The sequence below is a fragment of the Camelus dromedarius genome, chromosome 2 (assembly GCF_036321535.1).
Source record: "Camelus dromedarius isolate mCamDro1 chromosome 2, mCamDro1.pat, whole genome shotgun sequence".
Taxonomy (NCBI): domain Eukaryota; kingdom Metazoa; phylum Chordata; class Mammalia; order Artiodactyla; family Camelidae; genus Camelus; species Camelus dromedarius.
This window is the reverse complement of record NC_087437.1, coordinates 20,576,461-20,589,639: the sequence shown is the minus strand read 5'-3', so window position 1 is coordinate 20,589,639 and position 13,179 is coordinate 20,576,461. Positions and strand designations below refer to the sequence as shown.

Genomic DNA, 13,179 nt, shown 5'->3' with positions numbered 1-13,179 from the left:
TTTCAGGATTTCCTTCGGTGAGCTTCTGCTTAGAGCAAACTCCCAGTTTTAATTTTTCTGAAATTCCTTTTTTCTATCTTCATTCCTGAAAGATTTTTACCGGGTGTAAAATTCTGGTTGACCAATACCCTGGAAGAAATTGTTCCGCTGTCGTCTGTTATGAGTTAGTTGTCAGGCTTTGTCATTGCTTTGAAGGTTGTGTCAGAGGAAAAATTTCAGATGCTTTTATCTCAAAAATTCCTCTTTGCCTTTGATTATCTAGTTTTATGACTCTGTCTAGATACGGGCTCATTTTTATTTATTTTGTTCGGGATTATCTGGGATTTTGAATCCATGGAGTACTTACTGTTCGTCATCAGTTTTAGAAAATTCTCAGCCTTTGTAGCTTCAGATGATCTCTGACCCATTTTCTCTCTGCTTTTCAGGACGATCAGTCAAAACTGTATTAATCTTCCTGAGTGCCCTCCCTGCAGCCTACTCTCTCTTCTGTATTTTTTTCTCCTTGCTGCATTCTGCATTTCTTCTGCTCTATCTTTCGGCTAAACAATTCCTTTTGGCTTTGTCCAGCTGCGCTTTAAATTTTATTTTTCATTTCTAAAAGTTATATTTGGTTTTCAAATCTGCTCTCCCATTTTTAAGTGTCCCATTCTAGTTATTTTCAAGTATGTCTTAAAATTTAAAAACTGTACTAATTTACATTTTACAATCTATATTTGGTGATTCAAAATCTGCTTTCTTTTTGGGAGAATGGGCTGTGTTTGCTTCTATCTGGAGGGCTGTGGCCAGTGGTGCATTCTCCTTGTGTGCTTATTAGTCACTGTGCGCTGCTCACAGTCCTTGAAAAAATTATTGATGTGGTTTCACCATGACCTGGGAAGATGACTGCTTTTTCCAGAAATGAGTGGGATCTACTTCCACATATACTTGGGATTTATATTTCTGGAACCACTTTAATTTATGACCCGAGGGCCCCTCTCCCCACCTAGCAATGCAGATTTGGGCTTTAATTCTGCTCAAAGGTCAGTACTTGATCTACAGTCTCAGGGATGAGCTCTTTTCCTCCTTCATTTTCCCTTCTCAGTTCTGCTCAGCACTGAGGAAACTTTGCCTAGTCCCATGGGAGCACAAGAAAGAATCCAAATTTACTTCTGGGGCCCCAATTTAGTGGGAAGGGTCTACTAGACTCCTCAGCCTAGGTAAGGCCTGGCCATCTGCTTCTGTCTCCCTTGTCCTGAAAGACTTTCAGGATTATAGTGAGATAAGCAGACACATCTAAGTGGCTCTTAGAAGACTTTCTAGGTTCTTACCATGTCTTGGATTTGGCCTGCTCATTCCTCATTTTTATGTTAACTCTTGGAAGTTAAAATTTTTGAAATATTCTGTCTAGTATTTTAACTGCACTACCTGGAAGCACTGGCTCTATAACTTAGCCCATCATGCAGGTAGCAGAAATCAAGAGTGCCATCTTGCTTTGATGTTCTTCAGGTTCACTAGGTGTATAGACTTGATTCAATCTTACGTAGGATGCACTGTGATTCAGGGAGGTATGGATTCATGTTTATCAACTCTGAGAATTTTTCCTTTCAAAATACTACCTTCTTCTTCATTCTTTTAATTAATTTAATTTAATGAAGTATTAGATATTCTCATTCCATCCTCCATATCTAACATCTCTTTCATACAGTCCTTTTATCTCTCTTTGCTGTCTTCTAGGTCAGTTACTTAGATATATCTTCAAGTTTAAATCATTTCAGTTATGTCTAGTCCATTTTTGACTTACCCATTGAGTTGGCCGGTCCCTATATTTTTCATTTTTACCACTAACTTTTAAAGTCTGTTTATTTATGTTTCTTATTGTATGTTCATTTTTGTAATTCCAGCTACTCTGCATTTTATCTCTTGACAACTGGAACATATTAAGTCCTTGATGGTGTAAATCTGTTGTTTCCATGTCTGTTACTATTTGTAGTGGCTGGTCTTATGTGCTGGGTGGTCATCAAGTAATGCTGCGGGAGTTCTGTAGGCCTAACTTGGAAAGTTTTCCTCCAACAATTTGATTCTGCTTCTACTGGTATCCAGGGAGTACCCCTATCCTGGAAGCACCTCATCCTGCTCTGACTCCCCTCCTCTTCAGCCCCATCCCCCAGATATAATTGCTCCTGGTCATGTAAGCCACAGCACCAGCCCCTACTCTGATTAATCTAGATTTAGTTCTAATTGTTTAGCTTTGGGCTTGGGGTGGGGTAGGGAAGGAGAAAAAGTCCTTGGGGAACCCTTTTGTTTTTTGCCAGCAATGTCTTAAAAAGTATGTTCTGAAATTAGCCGTCATGGAAGAGGCGAGTTGCTCAGAGGTCCAGTTTACTCATGATATCAAAATCATATATTTGTTTTAAAAACCTCTATTTTGTTTCTTGAGACATATTAAGCATGATTATTTTTTGAACTCTACTTTGGTAATTCCAGTATCACCAGTCTTCATGGGTTTCATTCTATAGCTTTCACTCAAGATTTGTTCTTTTCCTGAACTATTTTCATTCTGTATTATTAGATTTTTAAATATATGTTTAAAGTGAACAAATATTAAATGTATAGCAATGATTTTCATATTGTGTACACACCTATTTAACCACTACCCAGATCAGTTTATAAGACATTTCCATCACCCTAGAAAGTCCCACTAGGCCCCCCTTGTTAGTCAACTCCCCATCCATACCTCCACGTAAACAGTAATTTGACTTCCATCATGTGGACTAGTTTCGCCTGTTCTTGATCCTCACATAACTGGATTACAGTATATACTATTCTGAGCCAGGCTTCTCTCACCTAACATATACTCATCCATACTATTGCATGTATCAATAATTCACTTTTGTTTTTACAATGCAGTATTTTACTGTTTGAATATAAATTGACCTTCTCTTGATGACAACCTTTAGAAATAAAGCTGCTAAGAACATTTGCCAACACATTTTCATTTTTTTACCTTTAGGCCTATCATTCATCTTTTGTGTATGGTGAAGCAATTGTTCATATTTATTCATATTTTTGTCCAGTTGCTCTACCATACTTACCAGGGGTGTAGAGACAAAAAAACAAAACTAAAAATCAGTATATAGTTTAGGAAGATAGAGGTCAAATGACCTGGGCCACTAAAATACCTAGTTCATACAATTTTGATCAGTCTTATTAGATAATCGTGAAAGCTAAGATTCAGTAGTGGCTGAAAATGGGCTATTTATCCTTGACAATGAAAGACTCAAAGAGAAATTATGAGGTGCTTTAAGGAGTAGGGACCTGGGTCACAGAAAACAAACTAAATTTTGTTGGGCTGAATGTGATGAGCTCCTTTGAATTTGACTAGGTTTAGAATTTTGGGTCTTCCATTAATTTCAAAATGTCAAGACAGTTACTTTTTGAGTCAATTTCCTGGAATTATAAAAGAAAATGGGTTACTTCTCCCAATGGGCTATTAGAAAATTTTGATCTTTGCTTCAACGAGGAAAGCCCCTCCTTACATCAGCCCATCAAATTTCCATCCTTGTTTTAAAGCCTGGTTAAAATACTATTTTTTCCAGGCAACCTTTCCAGGTTTTTCTAAGAGAAATAATCATCATAACACTTAAGAACCTAGGACATCCCTGAGGCTCACAGGTACTATCATGAAGGTAGCTCATCTAAGACAAATTGAATCTAATGTTTGCTAAGTCTGACTTTCTATATCACAAGAATGCTTTGGGGGAAAAGAAAATCCAGTGCCTCTCCAGTAGTCTCAGGATGTAGTCTAAGCTCTGTATAAATCAGCTTCAAAGATTCAGTTCACATTGTTCCAACTTACATACTGAGCTCCATTTCTCATTACTTCTCAGTGTTTCATTCTGAGCCAATCCTCGTAGATCTTTCCTTTAAATAGGGGTGTGCTTTTAAAAAAGTATCATCTAAGTGTCATCCCAAGTGCCGATGAATAACCTAGTGCAGTGAATAAACACAGGACTAAGATTTAGAACATCCAAATCAAAAACACCCAGCTGTAACTAAAACCCTTTTAATATCACATCTATCCACCCAATCTATAGGCTGTTGGGAAATCACACGAAATCACTGTGTAAACTTAGCACTCTAAATTTCAAATTACTGAATCAATTCCGTACATAAAGGCAGACAGCTGGTCTGTGCAATGCAAAGAATTAACAACAGAAATCATTTAAGTACACTTTGCTTGCTTGCCTGAGTTTTACCAGTTGTATAGATGTCACACTGGAACATTAAGAAACCATAAACTCAGATTTCTTCCTCCATCACAGCTCCTGGCTATTTGGTAATGAACACACAGACACAATTTAAACTTGGGACACTTGAGCTAAGTCATACCAACCTCAACCATTATTTTGACAGTATCTTCACTCTACCCAGTATTTTGGTCTTCATTGGGAAGAGTACTGTCGGGAGGCCAACTTCAGCTTTAAGTTGAGAAATGCAACATGACAAATTTGTCCTGGATTCCTCATGTACAAAACTGGGTGATGCTGGATGGTAGCTACAATTTGAGGAAACCTAAAAAAACCAAAATAGACAAAATATCAAGTGGGTAGGTACCTGTACATAACACTTAAATCTGTCTCACTTGTATTTCAACCTACCATTTGTGGACTTGACTATTCTAACAAGTTTCCAGCTCTTCAATATTCATAGCTTTACTAAAGGTTGAAACTAAAACAAATAGAAGCTTCTAATGTTAAACAAACACCCAGGGAGGCATCAAATAACCTAATCAGGGTCCAACTTCCGAAATATTCTTTGCAAATTAGGTATTTTGATACATGAAATGTACTGGACTTAACAGATCAATAAACCTGTGGAAAATAGGCAAGAACAGAAATTTCTTCCTTAACTATGAGGGAGTGAGATTACTTTACTTGACCTTTTGATTCCTCATGACATCTATTACTAGGTCTAGCAGGTAGGACCCTAAAACTTGAAAATGGTAGTACTTCTGTTCTGCACATAATCCTAAGAAAGTGTGATTATATTCTCACCATATCAAAACATTAAGATTTATTATAGACAAAACCCAACACACCAGATTTTCATAAGCATATTTTAATTTTTGAATTTTAACAATTCAAATAAAATTCAGCTAGTTAACATAAATAGAGTAAATGCACATAATTTACAGCCACATACAGAAATGCAAGAATAGCAGACTTCACATAAATGGTCAAAGGCTATCAACTCTTTGAAGTTGATTATTTAGCTATGACTGATAGGTCATAATTTAATTGTTCACATATGCAGGGGTGTACACATTCAAAATGTTTATTAACACAAAAACTGAGTAAAACTAGAAACTTCAGTTTCTAAAAGTAGCATAAAAAGCAGAGTATAGATTGAGAAATATAAGGGCACTGGAGAAGAGATTTGTGTAGGCAGAAAGTATATTGTATTAAATACTTTTATATAGTTGAAGTTCTTTCCAATTTAAATCATTCAGAAGTATCTGATTTAGGAATGTTAAAGTCATGATCAATACTACAGGAGAAAAAGGCTGAACCATTAAACATATCAGCCCAAAAGGGGTCCCTACAGTACTAAGTCTGGGCAGAAGAGCATGTAAACAACAAAAGGTGGCACGAACAACGCTGGAAGAGTGGAGGATAAACTAATTCCTAGCACGTAAGTCTTTCAAGATCGGTATTTTTAGTGATTTAAAACAAATCTAAAAATGCTGACACGTTTATATTCTAGTAATAAAGAGTAAACATTTTTAGCAACCCAAACTCTGCTGGTCCTAATAATGCTTTTCCACCAAGGGCGTTAGGTATTAAGGAGACAAAAGGCTGTATTAAATAATCTAGTTAACATTCTCGCGGTTCCAGAGTTACAAATCAATTACTCATGGGTCCTATCTAGTAAGGTTGATTACACAAAGTTACATACATAATGAAAACCAAGACAAAAGCTTTGGTGATAGTTTTTTTCCTGGATTTAAAAGCACTGAATGGTACCCGACAATCAATCAAAGGTTGGTCATTCTCAGATTTGAGACTCTTGAAATTTAATAAACTGTTTCTGTGAGCTATAGGTATCAAAGTTCTTGTCGGCTCCTCTATGAGGGTATGTTCTTCCAGTACGTACTGCTGTAGCCTGAATGAGTTCAATTTAATTTTCTGGGAAGATTCTCTAACAAAAGTACATACCAGTTTGAAGAGTGCTGACTACATCTACACCATAAAATAAAAAGTTATCCAATAGAAATTAGATGAAAATAAGTTTTTTAAAAAAAGCCCAATGCTTTAAATGTATTCTTCTTTTTAAACGTTTGCATCAATTAAAAAAAAATTCCCCCAAAAATGTTTCCGAGACAAACTTTATATACAACTTTTATATAAAGTTGTCTTTTAAAATTATCTCTGTCACACATAAACTATGGCAGATTCTACTTTGGGGGAAAAACAATTGAAATAAACTTCATTGCTCCTTTCCAGTTGTCACACAAAGAAACAAAGGCTAACACTCGAGATCTTCTCCTTTCAGCACACACATATGCTCAATGCTAAAAGCTCGATATAATGCACTAAAAGGTTAATACGAATACAAACAGGAATAGAATATGTGTTCATCCTTGAAGGACACTTGTTACGAATTTGCTACAACTAAATAAGATGTTCTTTAGCTGCTGGTCTTCATGTCATTCTTAATCATTTGTGGGGTACTGAGATCACGAAGATTAGAGTCCTGTCCTACATTCAGTACACTAATGGTTACAGATCTTCACAAGGCAAATGGCACTATATTAGGCAGTGTAAGTGGCACCTGAAAATGAAAACAGACTAGATTGATACTTTCTCTACAGATTTAAGTTAGAAACCCCTATAACTGTTTTCTTTTTTGGCATGTTCCTCACAATAAATGTCAAAACTGAAATTCACCATAAAAGGTATGAATAATCCCAAAGGTGATGAAACTGAATTTGCCTTTGGTCTCCAAATAGATTGGAATATTTTAAATTCCAATCAAAGCACCTCAAAAACATCCAGTTACTGTTGGTTACAAGGAAGTTAAGAAGGTGGAGGAATTTAAGAGGGCACTGTGTTTCATTGGTGACAGCAGAGAAAGCTTGCAATGACATGCTACAATCTTCTGTTAGGGGCACTACAGTGTACACAGAATACTTCTAACATTTATATTAAAGATCTCCAAAACAACATACCTAAACCCCGGGAAAATGTTATGAACACTGTTTCTGCCTAATACATAACCAATGTTTTAAAAAAATAATTTTAACATGGGAATTCTCTCCTACGCTCACCATCCCCCCTAAAAAAAGGCCACAAAGTGCATTCACAAAAAGTCATTCCTAAGATAAAGCCATTGCACAAAATGAACAGTTCATATATACCGAAATGAGTACCACACTGGAGTTTAATTGTGTAAGTTTCATACACCAGTACAGCAACATCCAAAGCAAAAGTCTTTTAATACAATTACAGCAAGTATCTTCATAAGGGCCATATATATATAATACATTTAAAGTATTAAAAGGTGCAGTTGAATGCAATAGCAAAATGTAAAAGCTCTATCCTGTTAACAAACTTAACCTGAATTAACCTGAATCTTTCTATGATTTATCACTCAAGAAATTAGGATGGAATAAATTTCTTGTCAAAAGCATTTTGTTCACTTACAAAACTGTAAGTCAATTAGGATCCCTACCTGCTCAATCAGACAGCAGAGGGCCCCTCTTCCATAATGTTTATGCCGCCTCAGATATTTACAATGTCATCTTAAAAAAAAAAAACCCACCTTGTAAAGGGCAGAGCTGAAAATTACCATTTTCTCTACTAAATAAATCCAATATATGCAGAAGTTCTGGAAATAATTCAAAAGTTCAAACTCTTAAGATAAACCAAATAGAGAAAGATTCAGAAGAGGTAAATTTTTTTCACTTTAAGAAAACGATACCTAGGGATGATAGGTAATCATTCAAGTTCATAAATAATACATTACTAAAAAGACATTCGTCCATGTTAGAAAAGATAAGAGGACATGTTTAAGTTACTGAAGTGGCCAAAAATCAACATTTTATCAGTTTATTTTGTCCCGAACTATCACCATTTGAGTCAATACGTTAATAAACAACTTAAGTGTTCACATTATGCTAAACATAAAGCACCTGTGAGTGGAAACCAAAACATTTTAAAGCTGAAAATATACATGGTATTTAGACATTATTTCATGAGTTGTCAAAAACTGACTACTAATGCCAAATACTTAACTTCAAAGTATTGTGTCAGATCCTCTGAAGGAAATGTAAAAATAATACTGCAGATCTCACTATTGTTATTTATCAATTTTATAGGAATTATGCAGAAGCCAGAAGTTAGAAATTTATGTCTGTCAATACCATCTTTGGATAGTTACTGTATGGTATGTAATTAGGGATGGCTTTGTCTTAAAGACTGGAAAAGTGCTCATGGAATAAACACTATACTCTGATTGCCATAAATCAACAAAATGCAACTGTGTCCCAAGGACATGGTAGAGAAAATGGCAATTTTGAGGAAGGAGTGCATCTAAAGGCTTTTTCTTGGAGGCAGCCAAGGTTTTTTTTCCCCCCACATTACTAAAGAGACTAAGTAATGTGGTTATTATTTCTTTTATTTCTACAACCAAACTTCCACGTAGGCATAGTTCCATGTTCCCAAACTATTTTTCTTCTGTCCACCATGCTGGCTTCGGTACTCCATGGTCCACTGTATCTTTTGGTCTTCCCTCTTTATAGTACAGCAGCCTGGTGGTGCTATCCATTGAGCAGGTAGACCACCAATTCATAGGTGGCCATCATAATGGCTGTGTTTGGAATCTGTCTCACCAGATGAGTTGTCAGACCACGGTAAAGAGACCCATAGCCTTCTTCTTGAATAAGCAAAGATAGTGTCTGGAAAAAAGATCTGTATTTTGTTCCCTCTTCACGTAGTCTTGTTCTAACAACTTCTGTATGGGAAAAAAATAAAGCCATTTTATTTAAACACAAATGATATCTTTACATCCTCCTAATACTGAGCATATCCTATTTATCAAACTAAGTGTGAACTTACGATAAATGAGGAGTGATTTTTAATGTGTAACTTACTGAAACTAGTTATTATAATAATACAAACTCCTGAGATAGCTGGCTAAAATCATATGTACTAATTATAAAATTTCATAGGCTCCTGAATGGTAAAAAATAGAATGAAACAAAAGTATCAGTTGTATACTGGATAAATACAAAGGAGAACAGATGTGATTTTTTTAAAAAAGGTGAAGCAGGAAAGAGAATGGAGGTGGTATGAAAGAAGAATACAGAAATATACAGTGAGAAACAAGCAGAAAAGATTTCTTAATAGTGGGTATTACAATGAGAAAAAAGAATTATTAATTTATTCACAATGATCCACATATACCAACATGAAATTTCATGAGAATAAGGCTCAAAATGTTTAAAATACTGGCTGTCAGCTAAGAGGCCCCTTCTGAAAAGCAAAAAAAATCATAAACCTTTAGAGCTGAGAGGGATCTTAAACTTTTTCAACACACTACTCCTTACTGGCCCGAGGGAAATGACTGAAAGTAACTTTCACTGCAAATGTTAATATTTGAAATCTCTTACGTCCTCTCTCTTAAAAATCCATGCCATTTATATATTCCACTCCAAAATATTCTGCTTATAAACTGTACCTCTTCTTATAATGACGTCACCTCTCTTGAAGGGACAGGGTGCTTTACGACTCCAAAACTCTTTCTCACCCGAGCAGGTCACCATCTAGTCCTCCCACAGGAGGTCAGAAGCTACTCAATGCTGCTAGTACTATTTTGACTTCTCTTAAAGAAGTTTAGGAACATGCCTCAGTAAACTGGGGTTACTTGGAAGTCCAATTTGGGTAAAGAGTTGGTTTTATTTGTAAATTACATTTTAGAGCAAATACTCATTTTCTAGCCCTATTTCATTTTTCCTGATTGGGGCTTTAATCACAGAGCATTAGCTTTACAAGGATCAATGTAAATATTAATTAGCATAACAAAAGTGAACCACTAAGATTAAAAACCCAAACCAAGTCAAACTTCAAACATACCAAAATCAAAGGCTACACTTAAACAAAACAAAAAAAGTTACAAAAAACCCTCAGCATGTTGCAGGCAAACTCTTAAGTGATTTTCTCAATTATTAATGAAATAGGCTAATACTGTAAAACTTAAAAGACAGAAATTTTAAAAAACCATTCATATATACTTATTTGCCATCATGAAACAATGTAAAATAGCTTGGTTTTTGGGATTACAGACTTCAATTCAAATTTGGGCTTCACCACTGAGTAAGCTATGTGACCTTAAGCAAGTTACTTAATCTTAACATCTTTGGTTTCCCATCTGAAAATGAAGTTAATTCTGGTTATGTTCTGGCATACCTACATTTAAATAGAGAAGATAAGTACTTTGCAGGATTTCTGTGCAGATTAACAATAATGTGTATCATATATATATATGTGTGTATATATATACACACACACGTAATAATATAAAATATCTAGTATAGGACCTACATCCATACTTTTTTTAAAAAACAGAAATTTGCCCAAAAGTCACCTGGCTGCAATCTCACTGACTCTGGGCTGAAATCTGATTGTCCAGAGCCCATGCTAAATCACCACCATGTTACTACAGCATACACATACTGACCTATTAAAATGGCCTTATGTGACTTATACATATTCAATCCCATTATGATGAACTGCATTTTGTTATACTGGAATTCGGGGAAATTATCAACGTTCTAGTAAGTGGGCCATTGGCTGGGGTGGGAAAAAGTTTCTGAATTAACAGATTATATATTATATACACTCGACTCTTCTTACCATGTGGATATGCTATAGTCGTGGCACATGTTTTTGAGGTGGCAGCAGCTAGCATCATTCCCACAAAATCTGATGCTTCTTTTACAGACTCTTCTTCATTTTCCATCGTAGAAGCAATCTTACATTCCAGTAGTTTTTGCTTAATACTTTCATAAATAACAAAATGGATAACAGTCTCTGATATGCCAGCATACGAAGCAGACATGCCCCTATAAAATCCTCTAAGTCCATCTGTCTGATACACCTTACGGACACATTCAAAAGCGCCCATTCGCTTTTCCCCACGGTTCCTAAAAAGCAAAAAGGAAAAATCTTATTAACATAAGTAAAGTAGTACAGTTTTTTAAATAAAGTAAATAAAATATAGTAGAAGTATGCCACTCTAATAATGACCCTCTAATTCATGAAGTGAAATCAGAATTTTAAAATATTCATTTTAGATTTCCTTTTCTTTTATTCCAAATTTGTCATATTAGATAAGTAACATGTAAGTAGTTTAATTTACTGAATACAAAATACACTACACTGAATCTTCAGTTTCACTGAAGTTTGTATTATATGAATAACTAACAAAATCCTTTAGTCCAAACAAACTGTGACTGCAGCTCACAAAACAAAACAAAACAAAGCAAACAAAAGCCCCTTACATTATATTAAATCCAGTTCTAATTAGGTTAAAAAGATTTTTTTTCTTGCATTTAATAATATATTAAAAAGAATGACTGAGACAATAATGATAATGGAGTATCATAAAGCAAGGAGTACAATTAAACTAATCTCAGGGCACCTGAGGGATTCTTCTAACCTCACCCAGTTCTTCCTAAAAAGTGACTGGGTGAATTTAAGTCAAATTCCCTCTGATCCTTTGAAGGCAATAGCTGTATCTTTTCATCTCAGTGAATAATGAATTAGGACCTCAACAGTTTTCAAGTAATTGTGAGTTGTAAAAATATTTATTACCTTCACTATGATTCCCTCATTAAGGAAATCTGAAAGAAATGGGTTTAAATGCTATCCACAGTGAAATGGAAAATTTAACTTTTTTTTAATTGAAGAATAGTCAGTTACAATGTGTCAGTTTCTGGTGTACAGCACAATGTCCCAGTCATGCATATACCTACACATATTCGTTTCCATTAAACATTATTGTAAGATATTGAATTTAGTTCCCTGTGCTATACAGAAGAAACTTTTTTAAAATCTATTTTTTATATATAGTGGCTAACATTTGCAAATCCCCAATTCCCAAATTTACCCCTTCCCACCCCCTTTCCCCAGTAACTGTAAGATTGTTTACTATGTCTGCGAGCCTGTTTCTGTCTTAGAAAATTTAACTTTTTAGAAATTATACACAATCTGTTTCTGACATAACAAAGTAAAATCACAACTACGATACCTACTTGATAAGCTGCAGATTCCTCCTATTTTATGAATTAATAATTGTCTTGAACTAATGAATGTCCTCAACTAATGATACTGAATAAATACCTTCTTAGTTGAATGATCCATGCAACCAACTGTAATAAGTTTCTGCCATCAGATCCTTTCTCATAAGAAAGTTAAAAGAGCTATAAGCCCTAAAGGGTAACATGCAAACAGCCTTGCCGTTAATCTCAGTGTTGTAAGTTAGCATCCTCAAATCAATCTTTCACTATTACCTCAGCCTCTATTCCCTACCCCCAGGCCTAAGAAATTGTGCGGGCTTGTGTTACAATTATAAGTGAAAAAATAGTATCAAAGAGTTTTAAGCCATGCTTTTCCTGGATCCCCTACAAATCCACCTATCACATACCGGAGCATACCCCTGGCAGTTTATAACAGTATAATATGGACTGGCATCTCATGCTTTTTAACTTTTGTGTTGTCTTATCTACCATTGCCTTTCAGATCTTTGGTTTTAAGAAATAAACTCGAGTTTTGTTACAACACTCGAAGATTTCATTAAAAATTATTTCACCTGAAATAAAATCAGACATTTTCTTTTCAAGTCTCCAAACAGCATATAGTCCAACATGACAGAATGTGGAAAACTGATATTTAAGCAGGCATAATTGTTAATGATTTCTTAGAACAGTTTTATCTATAATCTACAAGATCTAACGTTACGTTTCCCAAACCCTAAAATATTAAAAACAATGACAATTTGTTACACACAATCTACTTCAGACGGAAAGGCTAATTAGACAGTTTGAAAACTATTAACATTATTATTATAATACACCAGATAGAATCACTTCTCTATGTAAAGCATTTCCTTTCCCCCATCCTCCATTCTAAAGGCATACAG

The 13,179-nt window shown here is 35.1% G+C and overlaps 1 protein-coding gene across 2 annotated transcripts in view; it reads right to left on the bottom strand.

Annotated features, from left to right (window-relative positions):
• Nucleotides 1–5,081: 5,081 nt before the first annotated feature.
• The window catches only part of SLC25A36 (solute carrier family 25 member 36), a 35,500-nt gene continuing 27,402 nt past the window's right edge, over nucleotides 5,082–13,179 (bottom strand). For both annotated transcript variants that reach the window (XM_010976788.3, XM_064491604.1), the window contains 2 exons: nucleotides 10,893–11,182; nucleotides 5,082–8,991 (listed from right to left, as the gene is read on the bottom strand). In XM_010976788.3, coding sequence (XP_010975090.1) covers nucleotides 8,798–8,991; nucleotides 10,893–11,182 — 484 coding nt within the window. In that variant the 3' untranslated portion in view covers nucleotides 5,082–8,797. The remainder of the gene's footprint in view (nucleotides 8,992–10,892; nucleotides 11,183–13,179) is intronic.